A 26,096-nucleotide genomic window follows, 5' to 3' on the forward strand; every position below is an offset into this window, starting at 1 on the left:
GGTGTATTTTATATTCGCAACAAGGTTGCAGATTTGGTAAATGAATTGATTACTTGCCCAACGTTCGGGAAGTAAGCCCCTCTCATTGAGTCGGCATAAGCGACAGGCCGGGGTACGGTCTATTATTGTGTAAGTGGCTCAGTGGGAGTCCATCAAATGCATAAGTGGCTGAGTGGCAGTCCAGCATAGGTCTTAATTATGACCAGGGTGATGACCAGTGGGGAATTCGTCCATCTACTAGTAGAAAAGGTTACTTATTGGTATCTTTGCCTGATCAGCGAGATATCGGGTTTATGCCAAAATTCTTTTCCTTTCCAAAATTCATTGGATGTTTCAAACTCTGTTCATACTTTACATAACAGAGGTTCCAGGAAATGTTTAAGAGATATATATATGTGGATATATATATATCGGGACTAAATAAAGTATCTCGTAACTTTATTTCATTCAATAATATTTCAAAGATTGAATCTATTCAAGTCTTATCTTGTGGTCTCATCAGTGGGATGAACTTTTGAAATTGATTATAACTTGAACGGTGGTAGTTCAAGTAGTATTTGGGAATGATATAAGTGTAGTGAAGTATTTGGTAACTTCATCTTTTAAACTTATATCTAATTAATAATTGTCTTATGAATGACAAAGATTTTCAGAAAAACGTTGAGACAAGGTTAGATATATGAGATCACCTTGCAACGATATTTTTTTATATACAGTTATACACTGGGACTTTGTGTATATTATGCATGGAAGAGGACTTCCAATATTTTGAAAAGTATATATGTATATATATATATACTGAATATTTTGCGACTTCATCGCATTAAGTTATCAACTTGGTTCATTTCTTTTGACCAAGACTTTCATGAGTATTATGAGTAGACTCATATACTGTAAATAATTATGCATATTATTTTGGTGGGCTTGCTGCTCACCCTTTCTTTCTTCTTTCATCACACAACATCAGATAGACAAGATGAACCGGACCAAGCTCCCGATTCGCAAGAGGTTAGAAAACGTTCGGCAGTCTTCTGGAAGCGTTGATGCTGCTGTAGCTGAGGTAGGAACTACCACTAGGCTAGGCATTCAACTTTTGATGTACCAGACTTATGTATAATATGAATTGTAATAATGGCAAATAAAATGTAAATCTATTCAGAAAACCTTTTAAGGTGTATTGGCAGATAATTGTGGAATATAATTACTTGTGGTTATATTTTTTTTTGATGTTCATCTCTGAGACTATAACGGGTTGTGGTGTGTGTTAGTGTGGGGTCACAGCATAAGGTTATTTTTAATAAGTAAGTGAAGTGGTATTGTGGAATGAAAGACCGTGACGACTCGGATCCCCGACCCCGGATCTGGGGGTGTTACAGTCAGGATGAGGGTGATTCACCATGAGTTAAAGTTGATGATTGAAGGAATAAGAGATACATATATTTTATCCCTTGTAAGTTGGGAGGATTTGAGGAAAACTTGAGATAGTTCGAAGGTTTAATATGAGACGCGGATAGACTGAGGAGACAAGGAAGTAAGAAATTAGGAAAATTGGATGAAGGAAGTGACCTTCAAGAATGTGAAGTATATGTAAGACCGGTGGCATGATACCCAGGAAGGGAGACGCCAGATATGAAAGATATCCCAACATTGAGGTGACTGTTGAGATAAACAACAAAAGTAAATAAGGAATTATTAAGAAGAAGTTCACGTTGAACACGACCAATATCTTCCAGAACATCCTTGTTATCGTTACCAAATTAGGCAAGAAAAGCGGATAACCGTTGTTATCTTTTGGAGGCCATATTGATTGACCTCATTTTGAATACAGATGTTATTGTGAAATTAGGCATATACTATCGAGGTGGGAATGATTGAATAAGACACCCTTATCAGGGATATATGACTTGATTTATCCATGGAAGGATGCAGGTACCTTTTAAAGGTGGAATTAAGGATAGAACATCGGTAACTTAAAATGAATCCTAGGGGAATGCATAAAGGTTGGCATTTCACCCTTAATAGGGACAGTATGAGTTTTGACAGTATGATTTGGAAAGGGTTAAGGTAACAATAACCTTTAAGAATCAGTGGAGAAATTTTGCAGAAGTATATAGACAATGGTTCTACTATTAGTAAATGGTATTGTGATATGCCCTGTATCTAGGGAATACAGGAGGAACGATTGAAGGATAACCTTAGAGGTTTTATAAGGAAAAAGGTAATATTCAAAATTCTCAAGAATAAAAATGTTGATAAAGGAAATATGACATGATTATAATGATGCCAAGTGGGGCACGTGTTAAACCACGAGAAAGTATGGATCGAACCAGTAAAGGTCGAAATTATTCAGGGCAATTAAGACTTAAGATAAAAGATGTTCTAAGTATGATTGAGAGTCAGTCGTGACAGTGATTAACCTCTAACGACTGAGGCAATAACTTATGGAAAAATGGTGATATTTTTTTTTTACTCATCAGATTTTAAGGAATACATCTTCACAAAAGCAGTGATTGAAATAAGGTAGAAAATTTATTTGGAGGTGGTTAAAATGACATTGACTATAAGGAAATTTTAATATCAGGAAAGGCCAAAGAGGTGGCCGACACTTTAAAGGTAAGAGGATAATTATAGGCGCTTATGCCAGAGGAATACAGTGATGATGGTTAAAACTGTGAAGGTTGTATTATGGTTTGGAAGATTGACATTCCTTCTGATGACTGTGCAATACCCAACCGTAATAGTAGTTGGTAAAAGTTTAATTCGTGTAATCGCCATGAACGGGCTATCTATCTTAGGAGGTCCTATCTTGGGATAAGCCAGGACCATGTTTCCAAAAGGACTAGACGAACCTTTGAGTTAAGTCTTCTATTTAAGGCATATGATTAAGAATGGTATTAACCTGCTATCGTTGCTTTGATTGAAACTCTTCTGCAATTTTATCTGCTTCACGTCATGAATGTACGTCAGGATCAGGAGTGTTCTTCATGAATCAAGAACGGTGATCATGTTACCTCCTTAGAAGAATTCGATATGATATGAATGGACTCCGTATGGTTAGCTATTAAAACTTCATGGAAAACGAATGACTACAGTAGGTCAACGGTGGGCCATAGTAATGTAGGAATGATTCTGCGAGTAGTGAGATGATTACAACCGTGAGAGTTGTATTAGAATGGGTGTTGAGATTGAGTACCACTAATCGGGTCGTGGTAGTGTATAAGTTATCATTGATAGACTAATTAAGTAGAGTATCTACCTAGTGAATAATTATTCTTTCTTATCAATAAGAGAGTCGTATTATTATACGAGGAAGGTTGCGGTGCGAGCATAGAATTCTAGTAACGATGATGTATAGAATGAGATCCCAGATTCGATTTTCGATGTCGAGGGAGTTTCAAAGGTGATTGTGTATAAGCTCGATGAAGAGCATGGGTCCATAGAATGATGGACGGAATAGAAATATTTAGGCATGGGAAATACGATGCTATAATACTTGATGTTGATATAAATACTCATATGATTCGTTCTCCTATGACAAACCTCTATAGTTCAGAGGTAGGTTCCAAGCCGGATATTTTGTGGCAGTATATTTTTTTCATATATACAATTCTCTTCCATTCATTCTTTTCTCTTCTTTTCATTTCATGTAAGCTGAGAAGAACAACCCTTCCAGAAGGGGAGGTATTGCCGAATGACTATCTATCTGTGTGATAGAAGCCGAGTAGGATACCAGCTATTGTTTAATTGCTTGTCAAGTACTAAAGGCTGGCCACCTTCTGTACTAACTATGCGATATAACAAGTGTTCATGATCATAGTGATCTCTCAACAAATTCCTTTACTTCTATTTGATTGATCAAATTTTGGAAAATAGAAACAACTGAAAAAGGAGTAATAAAGTGGTGGTAGTATGCGGAATGGGAACACATTCGTGATACTAAGGTTGACGTGGTTATTAAAAGGTTATAGAACGCTAACGAGCAAAAGTATAACCAGTATAATATTAGGAACGGAAGGTAGTAGCGATTACGAACTGGAAAAGAATGGGTATTAAGAAGCAAAAGTTCTAATGATAAAAGCTATAATGAGAGTCTGTGCAATAGACTTGAAAGAAATTGGAATGATCACTTAACACGGAGTGAGTTTTCTTACGACAATAGATCATATGTCAGTATTGAGATATCGCCTTATGAGATCCTTGAGGGAAGACAATATCGATCTCCCTTATGTTAGGATGAAGTTGTAGAGCGCAAGATGCTCGGACCCGCAGTAGTCCAAAGGACCAGGGATATAATAGATCTAATCAGAGGACGGCTGGTAGTAACCCAAGATGGACATAAGAAGTATGTTGATTTGACACAAAAGGATAAAGAGTACGAAATAGGGGACCTAGTAATGTTATAGGTATCCCTTGGAAAGGATTGATGAGATTCGGAAAGAAAGGAAAGCTAAGTCCACCAATTGTTGGACCCTTGGATATATTAATGAGTATTGGGAAGTTAGCATATGAGCTAGCCTTACCCCAGAACATGTAGCAAGTCATAGCGTGTTTCACGTATCAATGTTAAGAAAGTGTAATTCGGATGCTAGACAAATAGGGGCATATGAGCGCATAGACATGCAACCCGACGTAACCTATATGGAGCAACCAGGAAGGGTTATAGAGTGAAAAGGAACAAGTGCTTAGGGGAAGGATTATCAAACTAGGCAGAGTTTGGTGGCAGGACCACAATATGGGAAAATTTACTCGAGAGTTAGAAAGTGTAATGCTAAGAAAGTATCCCCATTTGTTTTCTATTTAATTCCGGGACGGAATCCTTTTAAGGAGGGGAGACTGTAATAACCCCAATTTTTGGGAAATTTTTGAAACCCTTATGAATAGTGTTTTTGCTGAATGAGAAAACTTTTCATGCCACACTATGTAGGGGTTCTGATATGGATATTCTGAGATTTTATTAGTACTTTATATGGGATATAAGTGTATGTAAAGATCGTCAGAATCCAAATCCGAACACTTTGATTTTTCCCGGAAATTCACAAGATACGGAGAGAATTGAGTATAAGGTAACAGGATAAAAAGGATTTAAATTAAAGGATTATAGGAGAGGATCATAAAAGTAATATAATATATTGAGAAAGGTTAAGGGAACCTAAGTAATAAGATCCCGGGTATGATCCCTCAAACGATAAACGAGAACGAAAGATAAGCGAACTGTAAAACAAATAAGTGACCAAGAGACAAGCTTGTACAAGAAGCCAGGGATTGTGACATCATCAAACCACAAGGTGTGGACAAGTGGGAGCATTATGACATGTGCAAGGTGACATAAGCATGACATGGGAAGGAAGGAGGTGTGGTGGCTTTGTAACCACACAAATTCAAGGGCAAGAAGGTAATTGACTAAAGCAAGCACAAAAACCAAGCAACCAAGCCAAGCAAATCATTTTTCATCAAAATCAAAAAGAAACCAAGGCATTGTTCTTCATGCTCTCGGCCAAAACAGAATCAGAACACTAAAACTGCTGTATCTCCTTCATTTCTCACTCAAATATTGTGTTCTATAGCTCATTGGAAAGGTATTGAGATGGCCTACAACTCTTGTTCACAAGTCTCGTCCAAATAATCATGGTAAGACCCTCATTTTTACAGTTCTTTAAATCAGACTTTTAGAAACTTCAAAGCCTAACTTTGTGTTCTTGATTTCTTTGGAAAGATCAAGCTTGTAGGAGGCTCCCTAAGGCTTCCTAGCAACTTAACACCTCCCAAGGAAGGTATAAACTTCAAACCCTAGCCTTTACTTTATTTGTTAGTAAGTTTAATGGTTGGTGTTGTGAAATGAGAAGCATGGATTGTGATTATTAGTAGTTTGGTTTTATTTGGAAGTGTTTTGGTAATTGAAGATTGATTATAGTTCATAGGTCTTGATTGTGGTTGTTTGAGTTGAAAACCTTGGAGATTATGGACTGATGTGGTATGGTTTAGGTGAAGTTTTGTTGTATTGATGGTTATGAGTTGGTTGGTGGTTAATTGGAGTAGTTTAATCATTGGTAATCGCGTAAACATAGCCGTCGTAACGTCCGATTTTCTTTGGACTGTTTTTGTGCATAACATTAGGACCCGAGAACCCCCTGCTAGATTATGACCACTGCTATGTTTAGATAGCTCATGTTACGAGCTTCGTTTTGATATGTAGTTCGTTCGATTCCGATGCACGGTTTAGGAGAAACGACCGTTTCAAGTAAATGCGTTTCGCGAACGAAACTTTTCCCCTCGCCTTACTTTGAAACATAGGTTAAAGACCAAAAAGGGTTAATTAATGTATGAAACATTTATGGTAAGTGTGTTAGGCAGTTGGTAAGACACTCGCGAAGGAATCGCTTTAAAACTCGTAAAGGTTAAATTATTAAAAATGGTGGAGCCGAGGGTACCCGAGCGACTTAAGCAAATCAGTGAGCGCAAAACAAGCGTTAGAGTCTAAGTTAGTTAAAGTATAGAATTACAAGTGATTTTGATTTAATTCCAACTTACTTGTTGTTTATAGGTTACCAGACTCGTCCCGAGCCATTCGTAACCCCCAGTCGCTCAGGCAAGTATTCTATCCGTTATACTGTTGTTGTGATGTATACATTTGTATATGCATGATCTTGCGATAAATGCATATTGGTTATTTAGCAAATTCTTGCGATATATTGTAGCATGTGATATGGTATATATGCATGCCTATTTCATATTCTTGAAATATATCTATTGGTTCAGTTGATAATACCTATGCTAGAGGATAGCGGTAACTTGCATATACCCTTAGTATAGGGACCCAAAGGTGAAAATATTTTCTAAAACCGGGAGTCGAGGATCCCGAGTAGATTTTGTATATATGGATATGGATATATATATATATATATATATTTATATATATATATGGTTATAGTTTTCCAAACTATTAATCGAATAAGGTTTATTCGATAACTTTAACTTTATTTATTTATTTGAATATTATTTCGAATATTATTCGAGGGCTTATGACTCTTTTATATATTATTATTGAATATTATTTGAATATTCATTCGAGGGCTTATGACTCAGTTTATATTATTTAATGAATATTATTTGAATATTCATTTGAGGATCTATGACTCCGATTATTTGCTGAGATATATTCTTTATTTTATTAAAGAATAAGGTGTAAATAATCAAACTTATTTTCGATTATTCAAATAAAGATAATACTTTCATATAAGTATATCTTTGGTTATTTAATACTCGTTTCAAGTATAAATTTTAATACTTCTACTTCAATTATTTTTTATAAAGATTATTCTTTATGGGAATATTATTTAATTAATAATATTCATATATTTTCTAATATTCTGGGGACTGATTTACTTCATTAAATCAGCTTTACTCCAAACACTCTTTAAAGTGTTTTCGAGTCTTCAAAATGATTTTTAAAGTCAGAGCGGATCCCAAAACTCATTTTTATATTTAAGATCTTCCTTTTTAAGGGGATTTAAATACTCGCTCAAAACCTGGGGAATCCGGCTCTGTGGTGTATTTTATATTCGCAACGAGGTTGCAGTTTTGGTAAATGAATTGATTACTTGCCCAACGTTCGGGAAGTAAGCCCATCTAATTGAGTCGGCATAAGCGACAGGCCGGGGTACGGTCTATTATTGTGTAAGTGGCTGGGTGGCAGTCCATCAACGCGTGAGGGGCCGGGGTACGGTCTAGCGCGAGGTCCTAATGCGGCCAGGGTGATGACCGGTGAGGAATTCATCCATCTACAGTAGAAAAGGTTACTTATTGGTATCTTTGCCTGATCAGCAAGATATCGGGTTTATGCCAAAATTCTTTTCCTTTCCAAAATTCATTGGATGTTTCAAACTCTGTTCATACTTTGCATAACAGAGGTTCCAGGAAATGTTTAAAGGGATATATATATGTGGATACATATATATATCGGGGCTAAATAAAGTATCTCATAACTTTTTCATTCAATAATATTTCAAAGATTGAATCTATTCAAGTCTTATCTTGTGGTCTCATCAGTGGGATGAACTTTTGAAATTGATTATAACTTGAACGGTGGTAGTTCAAGTAGTATTTGGGAATGATATAAGTGTAGTGAAGTATTTGGTAACTTCATCTTTTAAACTTATATCTAATTAATAATTGTCTTATGAATGACAAAGATTTTCAGAAAAACGTTGAGACAAGGTTAGATATATGAGATCACCTTGCAACGATATTTTTATACAGTTATACAATGGGACTTTGTGTATATTATGCATGGAAGAGGACTTCCATTACTTTGAAAAGTATATATGTATATATACTGAATATTTTGCGACTTCATCGCATTAAGATATCAAACTTGGTTCATTTCTTTTGACCAAGATTTTCATGAGTATTATGAGTAGACTCATATACTATTAATCATTATACATATTATTTTGGTGGGCTTGCTGCTCACCCTTGCTTTCTTCTTTCATCACACAACATCAGATAGATAAGATGAACAGGACCAAGCTCCCAATTCGCGATCGGATAGGAAGCGTTTCACAGCTTCCTATAGGCATTGAAGTCACTGTAGCTGAGGTAGGGAACTACCAATAGACTAGGCTTCAACTTTTGATGTACCAGATTTATGTATATTTATGAATTGTAATAATGGCAATGAAATGTAAATTTATTTAGAACCTTTTTAAGGTGTATTGACATATAATTGTGGAATAAAACGACTTGTGATTATTTTTGGATGTTCATCTCTGAGACTATAACGTGTGGTGTGTGTGTTTATTGTGGGGTCACAGTACAGAGTAGTTGAGAAATTATTAAGATTGGGTGTTAATAAGGGAAATGGAACTCGTGACAACCCGGATCCCCGACCCCGGATCTGGGGGTGTTACATCCATGACACATTGCTTTGGAATTTGGAAGTGTTTGTAATTTTTGGTGGTAGGACAAATATATTCCACTCCCTTGCTTGGCTGTAAATATGCTTCTGGAAAAGCAGCTACTTGAGCCTTCTATAATTTAGTGAGTAAGAGAGTGTCTTCTTGAATCACTCTATGGACTTTATTTGTCAGAATGTCCAAATCAGATGTCATTCTAGTTATGAGATAATTAAGGGACACATATATACATCTGTCTACCCCAGAGTCATTAATGTTGATAACTATTCTTCTTTCTTGAAATCCATCTACAGTTACCATGTTCACCCTTAAAAAGTTTAATGTTTTGTCCAAGACCTTCTTATATATGAAAAGTTGTTGTTGAGGGAAGCCCTGAGAGCCTTTAGTAATTCATCAAATTCTCTGCTTAGACTGGGTTCCTCAGCTACTTTGATGAGGCTCTCCATTCCAACATCAACTTCTTTGGATTTTCCCTTTTGAACGACTTGGACAGATGATTTTGATAACCTAGCCTTATCTCCCCCTTAGTCTTATTGGCAGGCATGATAAGAGGTGTAGAAATTTCAGGCCTCACAGCTTCTGGAAGTGCAGGCAGTGGAATGTTGAGGCACCCATGATGGCTCCCAAAGATACTGAATTTTGCATTTGTAGGTGCTTGTGAGAGTCCACCAAGGACTGGATATCAACCTATTGACTTGTTACCATTGCCATGAGTTAGGAGACTTGAGTTGTTAAAGACTCATTTGCTGATTGCAGAGTAGAGACTTGATTTTGGAGAGCTTGGATCTACAAGTTGGTTGATGTAGAGATGGGTTGTTAAGAGCTTGAAGGGAGAGAGGTGCCAAAAGTGGCTTACACAGCTTCCTTATGCCTTCCATCAAAAGTGCTGAAGGCTCATATCTGCTTTGTTGAAGTTGATTCAACTTGAGTTTGGTGTCATTTGAATTTGCAATATGTTGTTGAACCACCTCATGCAAAACCACAAATGATTGCCTTAGATTTTTGACATTTGTATCTACTGAAGTCAGATCAAATCTTGCCATCTGGTCAGCAAATTGTTGAAATTTTGATTGGATCTTGACTTGTGAAGGAATAATTTCATCCAACTTATCCCTTACGAATTTTCTGATCTGGTCCTGATACCCAGTCAAAGTCACTTGAAGTGCTTTACCAAAGAGGTGAAAAGCCTTGATTTGAGCCTTGTAGACTTCATTGACTGTATCATACACTTCATGTGGAGTGAGGACCATGGTATTACTCCCCAAAATGGTAGCATATTATTCTATGAACCTTGCCAAGACCTCATCCATCTCCAAGGTGAAATCCTTAAAGAGCCAGGCATCCACATTGCCATCCTGCTAAGCTTCATTCATAATCTTCTGCTTTTGCTTTCAACATCTTCATTATAAATGAGCAGAATTGTTTGATAATCTTGATTTGTCATGTCTGTGGTGATCAGGTGGTGTGTGATGTTTGCAAGGCCTGAAAGTTGATCAACTAGAAGATCATCCACAGTGCTTGGTTAATATTGAGTATTTTGTAGCCACTGTTGGATTAGATGAGAGGGTTATTGAGCGGGATTGGATGATGAAAGAATATCTGTGGGTTTTGAGGTGGAGGGTAGAGTTTCAGTATAACCACATGTGACAGATGTCACAGTTTGACTCACAGGGTGACTTATGGTAGTGAAAGTTTGTTGTTCTCCACTTGTGGTGGGAATCTACATTAGAATTGGAGATGAGTTAACTAGGTTACTTTCATGTACTCTAGTATCAAACCCTTGTCTTTCTTTCAAAACACTATCACTTGAAAGTGATGTACTTGCCTCCCCCATAGCAGGATCATTGGAAATTGAACTCCTAGCTTCAATTGTGAGTGCAATCTTAGCTAGGGTTTTGAGGGGAGTTGTTCGTGCAAGAGAAACCTCCAATTGAATTGGAGAGGATTTAGATAGCCCCTCCTCAGGAGACTACTTGCAAACCTTATAATATATGAAGGTTGATTTGCACATGAAGGTGCATTTATAACCACCACAGGGTCTTCAGTGAAAACTGATGAAACCCCTGTGTTTGTGTTGGTGTAATCAAGGTCTATCCCATCATGTAGCCTCTCACCAACCAAATTTGGTTCCTGGGTGGTGAGCATAGTTTAATGAACTATATCACTTGAAGTTGGAAACACTTGAGAATTAGATTCAAATGATTCATTATATGAAAAGAAATTTGAGAAATTAGAGTTTAAATTTCAGAGTTGAGTTTTGGCAGCCCCCTGAGTGACTGAGGGATCTTCAGGTGATATGTTCTCTTTGTGCGTACCTTCCTTGTTTCTCCTTTCATATACTTGAATTTGTTTAAGTGATGGTGTACATGGTGAATTAGGGTGGATGTTTTGTTCAATAGAGACACCCTATTGAGAGGATGCCTCCGTACTATGTTTACTTTCTTGTTTTACAACTACATCCTTTTGGGAGGATGCAGAGGTGGCTTGAGTGGTCAGCTCAGTTTGTTTCATTTTCTTTATCTTCTTGACCAACGGTGACTCTTGTTATGATGGTCCTCACCACTCTCATTTATTACTGCTAAGGGTGCTTGCTTTCCCTTTTTTTACTCACTTTACCCTTTTGAGAGGATGAAGTGGTTGGTTTCCTAGCTTCTAGTGGTATAGAAAGAATTATTTCATCTTGGGAAGGCCCCTGTTGGTTGTCCTGTGGTTGTACTTCTACAGGGTTAGGAGCCATTATTGTACTAGAATCAACATTAGATCTCATGTCAGTCATAGGGTAAGGGTAAGTCCTGAACCTCTCCATGATAAATGGAGTGAGTTTAAGACTTACATGTACCTTATTTTTAGTAAGAAGTGAACCAAACAGAACTTTGGACACTTGCTTACAATTGCCTGTTTTAGTATTATCTATACCATTAAGCATGTGAATGTCATTTACTTTATGATTTAAAGCAGACATTATAAATCTAGGAAATAAAATTTCCTTACCTCTTGTAGCTAGGGGCATTGTTAGCCTAGTTCTTAGTTCATCTAGGGTCAATAGACCAACATTCAAGTGTTTGTTATGGGCTATGGAAAACACCAGCTTCTGGACTACACTTGATATGTTCTCATATCATGTCTACCTGCAAGTAAAAGCCCTTATGGTAGAATCAAACAAGAAAGACCATTCCCTCCTTAGGTACTTTTTGTTCAGGATAGCCAGGTTGATTCTTTCACTATAGTTGATGAAGTCCAGGAACTCATGTAGCTCATCCTGTGTTAGAACCTCCACCACATTCTTAATTGGAATGCCTAAAGCTTGATTCATATCATGCACATTAAACTCCCCTGGTTGGCCTTCAATAGAGCAGTTCACCACCATAGACACAGAGTTGTCATACACCACTGTCCTCACTATAGCTATTGTATAGAATTCATGCAGGACATCCAAGTAAAGGATCGGGTTAGCAGTTAGAGCTCCTGCAAGATATGACTCAGACAAAAATTTAACAAACCCCTTGAAACTGTCAAGAGCTTGATTAACATCTATAAAAGCGAGATAATTTGTTCCATCCTTGGGGATTGCAGGTCTAACATTGTTTAGTACCATTTTAGAGGAGTAAATTTGAGTGGGTAAGAGAAACGAGAAAGAAAGATTTTGAAACAAGAGAGAGCGGTTGAGAATTGAAAAAATTAGGTCTCTTAGAGATCTCGAAAGCGTAAAGAGGCGTATGTAGAGATGTCTAAGTATTTATAGAAAAAGGTAAATGACTTATCGAGAACTAAAAATGGACGTTTGGAATTTGCTTATCGAGAAGTCATATTGAGAGAATAGATACATATCGATATATTTTCCTAACTCTTATCGAGAACTAGAAAATGACTTGTCGAGATGTCAAATAAATATCTAGTTTGTCCTGAATGGACTGAATTGTTTCCAATTTTTATTTAAATAAATCAAGATAAAATCAGAATGATTTTGTCAAAAGTATTTTACCAAAATAATTTATTATTAAAATTTTAAGAATATTTTGGGATCATTTGGGTTAATTTTCATTCGCAAGTTGTTCCGTTAAGAGATTAAAGACGATATAATATTGGGTTTCCAGTCGGAAAAGCGGACACGTGGCAGTGCCCTGTTAATTTATTGAAACATGTCGATTTCTGAATTCACAGAAAGAAAAACAAAAGAGTAAAAAAAAGAAAGAAAATAGTTGAAACCTCTCTTTCCTCACCCTCATCTCTCATCAATATCTCTCACACTCTATCTATCCTTCCTGATTTCTTATATACACATATACATATATCTCTCCCTCCCCTTACTCTCTTCCATTCCCCTTTCCCTGTTCCCGATTTTAATTCTCCGATGGCCCCTGTTTTCCGGCCGTTTGCTGTGGGTATGATTGCCTGTTTAATCATATCGTTATATGCATACGTATATATATACTTGAGTGTGTATATTGGCTGGTGTGTGTGTCATTTGTGTGTGCGGTTATCGCCGCCTGTGCGGTGCCCTGTGCCATCGCCGCCAGTGTGGTATTTTCCCGGCCATGCCCTTTTGTTCTGGTTGTGTCTTGTGTTTATCAGCACGTATGCGTGTGGTGATGCCTGTGATTTTATTTTAATTGCTGGACTGAATTCTTTTATTAATTTTTTTGCAGAAAATGAATATTCGTGATGTAAATGAATTATTCAGATGGGAATAATGTATATTAATCGGTGAAGTTCCATTGGATGTCCGATATAAACAGGAAACCCGCGAATTTTACCGCCGTCGGCGATGAGCCTCGGCGAGCCGACGGTGGACTGTGATGAATTAATTCTGAGTCCTAAAATTTTTAAAAGATTAATTTAGTAGCACAGGGTTCTTTATCTGTAACGGCCCGCACTTCCGGACTATTAATTCTAAATCGAAAACTAATACAAAATACAATTTACTAATCCAAAATTCTATTACAAAGATGACTATTACAAAAACGCAGCTAACAGAAGTACAACAGTTAATATGTCCCAATTCCAAATCCTCGAACTCCAACGATATCTAACTCGAACTCTTAGATGAAACCTGAAATTGTAAGAATGAACTATACAGCCCAACAAAAAAATAATCGATCCAACTAGTTGACCAAGTAACACACACACATAATACGATAATCTGTAAGATACGATATACAAAACAAACACTTTCGATACAAATTATTATTCTTATTCGATACACATAGCACATAAACAATAATAATTCAAAATCCATAATCCATGCCACGACCATTGCAACCCGGTGATAACGGTCCTAAATTTTCTGAAAACTGTCACTACAATCCGGTGACTGCGGTCCTAAATTCTTATTCGATATTTTCACAAACCATGGCACAAATCACAAATCCAAAATTATTGTCTAGACATCACACATATACACAACAATACATATACTGTAACACATCATACTTTCAAATATATAATCACTTAGCCCAAATTTTGATAATCAAATATAAACGCGTAACATATAATTTTGAAAATACTAGTAAGATCGATCGAAAACTTACTTTAAAATCTGACCATATCTGAATATAGCCTTTTTGACCCACTAAAAGACGTTTTCTTGGAAAAGATAAAGCACGAAAGTTGTAGATAACGAAAAGATCTTTTCGAAACATCCAGTATCGCTAAATTCTGACTTACGATGAATTTTCTATGAATTTTACAAAACTGCTAATTTTTGTGCCTAAAAGCCCTACGAATTTTAATAATTAAAACGAGGAAGACGGATAAGGTGTATTTATAATGAGACAAAATCATATATCTTAACCTACAAGTTATCCATATTAGAATCTGATCCAAATTTTAGGCCCATTAGTCTAATTCAAATTTTAAATCCTAATCCTTATCCAATTCTAATACTTTTTATTCTATTATTCTATTATCAATCTAATTCTAAAAAATACGGGATATTACATTTATCAACTCTATTAAAGACTTATTGTCTACATACAACAATACAGCCCCAATTTCTTGCCCAAAAATTTCCCTTAGCAGACCTCGAAGCTAAATACTCTGGAACACTGTTGTTGTTGCAACCATATTCCGCTTCACACGAAGATACTGCAATGACCCTCTGTTTCTGCGATGCCCATGAAATTAAGCTTCTATTTAGAGAAAAACACATCCCACCAGTGCTCCTTCGATCAACCACATCACCTGCTAAATCACTATCTGTATAGCCTGCTATGGTTTTCTTGTCTTCGCTTCTAGCATATACTAAACCATGACTCACAGTACCTTTCACATATCGTAGTATATGCTTCACAGCTTGGTGATGTTTGTCAGTAGGTGCCTCCATAAATCGACTAACAACCCCGAGTGTATACGTGATATCAGGTCGCGTATGAGTGAGATATATCAGATTGCCAACTAAACTCCTGTACTCAGTTGCATCCACTTTCTGACCACCCTCATCCTTATCTAACACCAGTTTTTGTTCCATAGGACACCTTGCCAAGTTACAACTCAACATCCCAGCTTTTTCCAATATCTTTTTAGCATACCCAGACTGTTTTATCGTTGTACACTGCTTTCCTTGATGAACTTTAATCCCCAGTTAGTATGACAATACATCCGGATCACTCATTTCGAATTGCATATTCATTCTTCTTAAACGCTTTGGTTTCTTCCTCACTCGAACCAGCAACCAACAGGTAGCCAACATATATACCAACGATCAGAACACTCCCATTTCCGTACTTCGTATAAACGGCTTGCTCGTGTTGACATTTTTCAAAACCCAACTCCTTCAAACATTTATCCAGCTTGGCGTTCCAAGCTCTTGTTGCTTGATGCAACCCATAAAACGCTTTCACCAGCCTATACACTTTGTTCTCCTCCCCCTTCTTCTCGAAACCTTCCGGTTGTATGACATACACTTTTTCAAGTAAATCCCCGTTTAAAAACGCTGATTTTATGTCGAGGTGATGTATCCCATCCTTCCTTTGCAGCTATTGCCAACAACAACCGTATAGTTTCCACTCGTGCTATAGGGGCAAACACTTCGTTGTAGTCAATTCCTCTTTGTTGTATGTAGCCCTTTGCGATGAGGTGAGCTTTATGTTTCACGATATTTCCCTATGAATCCTTCTTAAGTTTAAAAACACACTTCAACCCTATTGGCTTGTGTCCCGGTGGAAGTTCAGTAAGAACCCAAGTGTCATTCCTTTCAATGGTGTCCATCTCGAGTTTCATAGCACCCATCCATTCTTTTTCCTTGCTTGCTTCTCGAAAATTCACAGGTTCTTCCACCTTTAACAGCATAAGCTCGTCCAATAACTCAATCACCTCAGTCTCACTATATAATTCATCAAGAGTTCTGTACCTGCGAGGTCCACTTTCAGTTTCTGATTCCAAATTTCCAGAGGACATTTCAGTATGGCTGCCACCAGTTATGTGTAACGGAGTTGTGAAGCCACCAGTCGTGTGTAGTGGAGTTGTTAAGCCTCCATCTTCACTACCGTCTTCATTTGTATTAACACTCGTTTCAACACTATTTTCAACCATGGTGATGTATCAAGGAACTTTCACCTCACATTCCCCTTCTTTCTCCCATATCCAGAATTCTTTCTCACAAAATACTACATCACGACTCACTTATATTTTCTTTGTGACTGGATCATACAACTTGCAGCCCTTAGTCCCCGGCTCTCATCCCAAATATATGTCTCTTTTTCCTCTGTCATCCAGCTTTTTAACATGGATAGATGGCACCTTCATGATCGCTACACAACCAAATACTTTAAGGTGTCCTAAATCTAGTTTCTTGCCTCCCTGAACTTCATATGGAGTTGTACCATTTAGAGCTCGTGTTGGTAAATGATTAAGCACGTATATTGTGTGCCTTACCGCTTCCCCCCACATGGTTGATGGCAACTTCGACTCTTTTAGAAAACTCCGGACCATCGCCACCACGGTTCTATTTCTTCTCTCGACTACCCCGTCCTGTTACGGGGTATATGGGGCTGTATATTGACGTTCAATCCCCATTTATTCACAAAACAATTTGAATTCAATCGAGCAAAATTCACCACTCGATCTGTCCTCAACATTTTTATACTTCTCTCCATTCTCTTCTCTACCACTACCTTATAATTTTTGAACATTGCAAGAGTATCTCTTTTTTCTTTTTAACAAATATACCCACATTTTCCTACTATAATCATCGACAAATACGAGAAAGTATTGATTACCTCCAGAAGACTCAGGCGTGATCGGGACATAAATGTCTGCATACACTAGTTCAAGGGGCTTCTTTGTTTCAAAGCTCGTATTTTTCGGAATCGGACTTCTTACCAACTTTGTCATCAAGCATCCTTCGCATTTATTCTTTGGTTGAATCAACTTCGAAACTCCATATGCTAATTTTTCCTTTGACATGAGTTCTAAGGCCTAAAAATTGACATGGCCGAGCCTTGTGTGCCATAGCCATGTATCTTCCTCGGTTTTTGAGAGTAAACACATAGGGCTACTATCCTCAAGGATTATTTTATAGAGACGATTTTCACTCCTCTTCACTTTCATCAATAGTCGACCTCGTTCCTCATACACCCATAAATATTCTCCCTCCAAAATAACCTTGTTACCAACCTCCGAAAGTTGACCCAAGCTAATAATATTATTGCACAAGGTAGGGATGTAATATACCTCGCTTAATGTCTTCTCTTCACCATTCTTGCATTTAAATGACACTACTCCCCTGCCTTTTATCGTCACAGTAGACCCATCACCAAACTTCATCTTTCCAGTTACATTTTTGTCCAACTCTTTGAATTTTTCCCGTTATACAGTCATGTGATTACTCGCCCCATTATCCAGGTACCACACTTGCAAATCTTTGCATCCCTCATTTTTCTCTGTCAGCTTTGTGTAACACCCCCAAATCCGGGTTGTCACGAGTTCCATTTCCCTTAACAACACCCAATCTTATTAAACAATCAACTACTCTGTACTGTGACCCCACGATATACACACACACACCACAAGTTATAGTCTTAGAGATGAATACTCAAAAATAACACAAGTCATTTTATTCCACAATTATATGCCAAAACACCTTAAAAGGTTTTCGGAATAAATTTACATTTTCTTTGCCATTATTACTATTCATATTATACCTAAGTCTGGTACATCAAAAGTTGAAGCCTAGCCTATTGGTAGTTCCTACCTCAGCTACAGCGACATCAATGCCCATAGGAAGCTGCGGAACGTTTCCTATCCGCTCGCGAATTGGGAGCTTGGTCCTGTTCATCTTGTCTATCTGATGTTGTGTGATGAAAGAAGAAAGCAAGGGTAAGCAGCAAGCCCACCAAAATAATATGTATAACGATTAACAATATATGAGCCTTCTCATAGTACTCATGAAAGTCTTGGTCAAAAGAAATGAACCAAGTTTGATATCTTAATGCGATGAAGTCACAAAATATTCAGTATATATGTATATATACTTTTCAAAATCTTGGAAGTCCTCTTCCATGCATAATATACACAGAGTTCCAGTCTATAACTGTATAAAAATATCGTTGCAAGGTGATCTCATATATCTAAACTTGTCTCAACGTTTTTCTGAAAGTCTTTGATATGCATAAGATAATCATTTACTAGATATAAGTTTAATAGATGAAGTTACAAGATACTCCAATATACTTATATCTTTTCCGAATACTACTTGAACTACCACCGTTCAAGTTATAATTAGTTTCAAAAGTTTATCACACTGATGAGACTACCAGATAAGACTTGAATAGATTCAATCTTTGAAATATTTTGAAGGAAATGAAGTTATGATATACTTCATTAAGTTCTGATATATATATATATATATCCACATATACATCTTCTTTATACATTTCCTGAAAACCTCTGTCATGAAAAGTATTGACAGAGTTTGTAACATCCAATAAATTTTTGGAAGGAAAAAGAATTGTGGCAAAAACCCGATATCTTGCTGATCAGGCAAAGATACCAATAAGTAACCTTTTCTACTAGTAGATGGACGAATTCCCCACTGGTCATCACCCTGGTCGTAATAGGACCTTATGCTGGACTGCCACTCAGCCACTTATGCATTTGATGGACTCCCACTGAGCCACTTACACTATCATGGACACCCACTGAGCCCATGTTGCTTATGCCGACTCGATAGATGGACTTACTTCCCGAACGTTTGGTAAGTAATCAATTCATTTACCAAAACTGCAACCTTGTTGCGAATATAAAATACACCATAGAGCCGGATCCCTCAGGTTTTGAGCGAGTATTTAAATCCCCTTTTTAAAAGGAAGATCTTAAATATAAAAATGAGTTTTGGGATCCGCTCCAACTTTTAAAAATCATTTTGAAGACTCGAAAACATTTTTAAGAATGTTTGGAGTAATGCTGATTTAATAAAATAAATCAGTCCTAATATATTAGAAGATATCTGAATATTATTATTTAAATAATATTCCCATAAAGAATAATTGAGGTAGAAGTTGGAAAACTTACTTGAAATGAATAGTAAATAATCAAAGATATACTTATACGAAAGTAATATCTTTATTTGAATATCAAAAGTAAGTTTGATTATCGAACATTATTCTTTAATAAAATAAAGACTATTAATAAATAGTAAACGGAGTCATAATACCTCGAATGAATATTATAAACAATATTCATTAACTAAAATAAAGGAGTCATACATCCTCAAATAATTATCCAATTAATAATCATTAATAATATAAACTGAGTCATAAGCCCTCGAATGAATATTCGAAATAATATTCAATTAATACAATAAAAGGAGTCATAAGTCCTCGGATGAATATTCGAAATAATATTCAATAATAAAATAAAGGAGTCATAAGACCTCGGATGAATATTCGAAATAATATTCAATAATAAAATAAAGGAGTCATAAGTCCTCGGATGAATATTCGAAATAATATTCAATAATAAAATAAAGGAGTCATAAGTCCTCGGATGAATATTCGAAATAATATTCAATAATAAAATAAAGTTAAAGTTATCGAATAAACCTTATTCGATTAATAGTTTTGAAAACTATAACCATATATATATAAAAATATATATATTATACTCGGGAACATCGACTCCCGGTTTAGAAATATGTTCACCTTTTATCCCCTATACTAAGGGTAAACTCAAATACCGCTTATCTCTAGCATAGGTATTATGCAACTATAAGCATTTGAACCAACAGATATATAAACCAAGAATATAAATCGAGCATGCATATATACCATATCACATGCTACAATATATCACAAGAATTTGCTAATAACAAATATGCATTTATCGCAAGATCATGCATATACACATATACATCACCACAACAGTATAACGGGTAGAAAACTTGCCTGAGCGACCGGGGGTTACGAATGGCTCGGGACGAGTCTGGTAACCTATAAACAACAAGTAAGTTGGAATTAAACCAAAGTCACTTGTAAATCTATACTCTAACCAACTTAGACTCTGACGCTCGTTTTGCGCTTACTGATTCTCTTAAGTCGCTCGAGTACCCTCGGCTTCACCATTTTTAATAAATTAACCATTACGAGTTTAAAGGCGATTCTTTTGCGAGTGTCTTACCAACTGCCTAATCCACTTATCATAAATGTTTCATACTCCAATTAACCCTTTTAGGTCTTTAACCTATGTTTAAAGTAAGGCGAGGGGAAATGTTTCGTTCGCGAAACGTCGTTACTTAAAATGGTCGTTTCTCCTAAACCGTACATCGGAATCAAACGAACCACATATCAAAACGAAGCTCGTAACATGAACTATCTAAACATGGCAATGGTCAAAATCTATCAGGGAGTTCTCGGGTCCTAATGTTATGAACAAAAGCAGTCTAAAGTAAATCGGACATTACGACGGCTATGTTTACGCGATTTCCCAAATTTATACCATTCTAATTCAACCACCAATCAATACCAATTCACAACCCAATCAAAACTCCATCCATACCATACTACAACAGCCCCAACAAATTAATATTACCAATTCATACTTATTTCTCAATTATGAACTAAGAGTTTACTTAAGTTCATTGACTAATAGCCAAGATTTCCAACTCCAAAAATATCACAAAATCAACCAATCTCTAAACACACAATAATCATGCCTCTCACCAACTAAACAACTCATAACAAGCTTTAAACATGATTACACACCCATTACACTAACCCACCATCTAAACATTAGGAAATCTAAACAACAAAACCTAAAACTAAGATCATGAAGAGTTATACCTTCCTTGAAGCTTTTAATCCATGAAAGATCCTTGGAATGCCCATGGAAGCCTTAATCTAACCTCCTACAAGCTTGATCTTTCAAAGAAATCAAGAACACAAAAATTAATTTCAAGAAGTACTATTCACCATCTTCTTCCTTGATTTATAAAAAAAGATTGGCTTGGAATTAGAAGCTTAAACTTATAGGAAGTGTGTAACTATCCATGGGGAAGCTTAGATAAATACCTTGCCAAATAGTAAGTGGTGGAGCTTGGATCTTCATTTTTTAAGAAAAGAAGCCGAGAGCTTCATGAAGAAATGGAGGGTTTTGTGTTTTGTTTGGTGAAAAATGAAATGTTTTGCTTGGTTGGTTGGATTTTGATTTGTTTTAGGTTAATTACCTAATTAACCTTGACTTTGTGTGGTTATCATTCAACCACACTTCCTTCCCTCCTATGTCATGCTTACATCACATTGCTATGTCATCATCCCTTTCTTGCCCTCTTCTCATTGGTTGGATGACATCATCCCCTCTAATCTCTTTGATTAGCTTCTAATTGTTTGCCTAATGACCGCTGATCTATTATACGGTTCGCTTAACTTTCGTTCTCGTTTCTCGTTTGAGGGATCATACCCGGGATCTTATTACTTGGGTTTCCTTAACCTTTCTCAATACATTATAATCCTTTTATGATCCTTTTTATCCTGTTACCTTATACTCAATTCTTTCTGTATCTAGTGGATTTCCGGGAAAAATCAAAGTGTTCGAAATTGGATTCTGATGATCTTTACATACACTTATATACCATATAGAGTACTAATAAAATCTCAGGGTATCCATATAAAAACCCCTACATAGCGTGCCATAAAAAGTTTTCTTATTCAGCATAATCTGCAAAATCACTATTCATAAGGGTTTCAAAAATTTCCAAAAATTGGGGTTATTACAGTCTCCCCTCCTTAAAAGGATTCCGTCCCGGAATCAGATAGAAAATGAATAGGGATACTCTCTTAGCATTGCACTTTCTAACTCTCGAGTAAATATTCCCACATTGTGGTCCTACCACCAAAGTCTGCCTAGTTTGATAGCCCTTCTCCTAAGCACTTGTTCCTTTTCACTCTATAACCCTTCCTGGTTGCTCCATATAGGTTACATCGGGTTGCATGTCTATGCGCTCATATGCCCCTATTTATCTGGCATCCGAATTACACTTTCTTAACATTGATACGTGGAACACGTCATGAACTTGCTACATATTCGGGGGTAGGGCTAGCTCGTATGCTAACTTCCCAATATGTTTTAGTATATCCAAGGGTCCGACACATTGTGGACTTAGCTTTCCTTTCTTTCCGAATCTCATCAATCCTTTCCAAGGGATACCTATAACATTACTAAGTCCCCTATTTCATACTCTTTGTCCTTTCGAGTCAAATCAGCATTCCTCTTATGTCCATCTTGGGTTACTACCAGCCGTCCTCTGATTAGATCTATTATATCCCTGGTCCTTTGGACTACTGCGGGTCCGAGCATCTTGCGCTCTACAACTTCATCCTAACATAAGGGAGATCAACATTGTCTTCCCTCAAGGATCTCATAAGGTGATATCTCAATACTGACATATAATCTATTGTCATAAGAAAACTCAATCCGTGTTAAGTGATCATTCCAAATTCTTTCAAGTCTATTGCACAGACTCTTATTATAGCTTTTAGCATTATAGCTTTTGCTTCTCAATACCCATTTTTTTCCAGTTCGTAATCGCTACTACCTTCCGTTCCTAATATTATACTGGTTATACTTTTGCTTGTTAGCGTTCTATGACCTTTTAATAACCACGTCAACCTTAGTATCACGAATGTGTTTCCATTCCGAATACTACCACAACTCTATTACTCCTTTTTCAGCTGTTTCTATTTCCCAAAGTTTGATCAATCATATAGAAGTAAAGGAATTTGTTGAGAGATCACTATGATCATGAACACTTGTTATATCGCATAGTTAGTACAGAAGGTGGCCAGCCTTTAGTACTTGACAAGCAATTAAACAATAGCTGGTATCCTACTCGGCTTCTATCATACAGATAGATAGTCATTCGACAATACCTCCCCTTCTGAAACGGTTGTTCTTCTCAATTTATATGAAATGAAAAGAAGAGAAAATGACTAACTGAATTGAATTGTATATATGTAAAAAATATTGTCATAAAATATCAGGCTTGGAATCTACCTCTGAACTATAGAGGTTTGTCATAGGAGAACAAAACATATACGTATTTATATCAACATCAAGTATTATAGCATCGTATTTCACATGCCTAAATATTTTCGCTATTCCCTCCAACATTCTATGGACCCATGCTCTTCCTCGAGCTTATACACAATCACCTTTGAAACTCCCTATCTCATTCTAGACATCATTGTCACTAGAATTCTATGCTTGCACCGCAACCTTCCTCGTATAATAATACGACTCTCTATTGATAAGAAAGAATAAATATTCAATAGGTAAATAATCGACCTAGTTTTTTTTATCAAAGATAACTAATACGTCCACGCGACCCGATTAGTGGTACTCAATCTCAACATCCATTCCAATACAACTCTCATGCTTATAATCAGATCATTACTCACCGAATCATTGCTGCATTATTATGGTCCACCACTGACCTACTGTCGTCATTCACTTTCCATGAAATCTTAATATCTAACCATACGGAGTCCATACATGTCATATAGAATTCTTCTAAGGAGTTAACATAATCACCATTCATAATTCATGAAGAACACTCCAAATTCTGACGTACTTTCATGACATGAAGCAGATAAAATTGCAGAAGAGTTTCAATCAAAGCAACGATAGCAGGTTAATACCATTCTTAATCATATGCCTTAAATAGAAGACTTAACTCAAAGGTTCGTCTAGTCCTTTTTTTGAAACATGGTCCTGGCTTATCTCAAGATAGTACCTTCTGAGATAGATAGCCCGCTCATGGTGATTACAAGAATTAAACCTTTACCAACTACTATTACGGTTGGGTATTGCACAGTCATCAGAAGGAATGTCAATCTTCCAAACCATAATACAACCTTCACAACTTTAACCATCATCACTGTATTCCTTTGGCACAAGCGCCTATAATTATCCTCTTACCTTTAAAGTGTCGGCCACCTCTTTGGCCTTTCCTGCTAGTAAAATTTCCTTACAGTCAATGTCATTTTAACCACCTCCAAATAAATTTTCTACCTCATTTCAATCACTGCTTATGTGAATATGTTTTCCTTAAAATCTGATGAGTAAAAAATAAAAATATCACCATTTCTCCATAAGTTATTTCCTCAGTCTTTAGAGGTTAATCACTGTCACGACTGACTCTCAATCATACTTAGAACATCTTTTATCTTAGGTCCTAATTACCCTGAACAATTTCGACCTTTACTGGTTCGATCCATACTTTCTCGTGGTTTAACACGTGCCCCACTTGGCATCATTATAATTACGTCATATTTTCTTTATCAACATTTCTATTCTTGAGAATTTTGAATATTACCTTTCTCCTTATAAAACCTCTAAGGTTATCCTTAAATCCTTCATTAGGTACACCCTAGGCACAGGGCATATCAAGATACCATTTACTAATACCAGAATCATTGTCTATATGCTTCTGAAAAATTTCTCCACTGATCCTTAAAGGTTGTTGTTACCTTAATCCTTTCCAATTCATACTGTCCAAACTCATGATGTCCCTATTAAGGGTGAAATGCCAACCTTTATGCATTCCCCTAGGATTCATTTCAAGTTATCGGGGTTTGATAGGGATAAATAAATTATGATTGTATTATTAAATACTGCATTAATTGTACAATTTGTGAGCTGCTAGACCCAATAAAAAGATATATGATACTCAGACCAGAAAGGTTAAGCCTGATGGACCAGATCAGACCTGATGGAATAAAAAAGGCCCAAAAGCCCTGATTATTAATTAATTTCGTAATTAATTAATAAGGGACAAAACAGATGTTGAAAAGAGTCCCGATAAGAATATAAATCCTTGGAGATTAGCCTCAATGGGACCTAAAAGGATAAGGAATCAATTTCCTACTATCTAGGACTCCAAAGTCCATTCTAACTATGAGACTTGCCCACCAAGTCTCCTATACCAAGTCCAATTCAAGGACTCCCAACATCTATATAAGGGGTCTCACCCCCACCAATCAGAACTACGTTTTTTGGCTTGATTCTCTAACTCACAGAGATACGTAGGCATCTCGTAAAGGCAGAATTAAGCTACGAAACACGAGAGCAGCCATTAAAGGCCTTGAGCTCCCGAATCTTAGTAATAAATACAGCAAGTAATAACCTTAGCTTTTTATCCATAACATTTGGCGCCGTCTGTGGGAAAAACAACAACAACCATGGCGAGAACACGGAGAACAATTGGAGCTCTAGAGGAAGGAACACCATTAGAGGCAACCCAGGTGATTTCATCAACCGTGGAGGTTCCTCCCCATTCAACTTATCATCTACTCAGGGGGAAGCCCAGACAGGGGCAACTCATCCTCAGCCACAAGGGGCAACTCCCCCGACTATTCAAGGTACGAATCCTCAAGTTCAACAAATACATATACCTGTGAATTCTCGACCCGTCGGGTATGAATATTCAACTATTGTTACTACTAACCCCCCTTATGGGATGCCCCTTCATCCTAAGGTTGGAGGAAGCGGATATGCTGGGCGAAGCGAAGCACGAGGGCGGTCGCCCCCCTATATACGAGGTTTGGATCCTATCCCTGAGGATCGAGAATTTTCTGGTCCATACACTGAGAGAGACTCCGAATCTTCGGATGATGAAGTGGCCCCGAGAAGGAGGCGTCCTGGAAAAGAGCCAATGGCCGATGGAAGGCAACGCCCCCAAAGCACCCCAGGGGC

General features: G+C 36.9%; 1 protein-coding gene across 1 annotated transcript; it reads right to left on the reverse strand.

The window, feature by feature from the left end:
• Positions 1–13,865: 13,865 nt before the first annotated feature.
• On the reverse strand, positions 13,866–15,378 carry LOC141699999 (secreted RxLR effector protein 161-like). Its single transcript, XM_074503773.1, has 2 exons — positions 14,933–15,378; positions 13,866–13,962 (listed from the first exon to the last, which is right to left on the reverse strand). Exons 1-2 carry the CDS (start codon positions 15,376–15,378, stop codon positions 13,866–13,868), a joined length of 543 nt encoding a protein of 180 aa, XP_074359874.1.
• Positions 15,379–26,096: the final 10,718 nt, after the last annotated feature.

This window comes from Apium graveolens, chromosome 2 (assembly GCF_009905375.1).
Source record: "Apium graveolens cultivar Ventura chromosome 2, ASM990537v1, whole genome shotgun sequence".
Lineage (NCBI taxonomy): Eukaryota > Viridiplantae > Streptophyta > Magnoliopsida > Apiales > Apiaceae > Apium > Apium graveolens.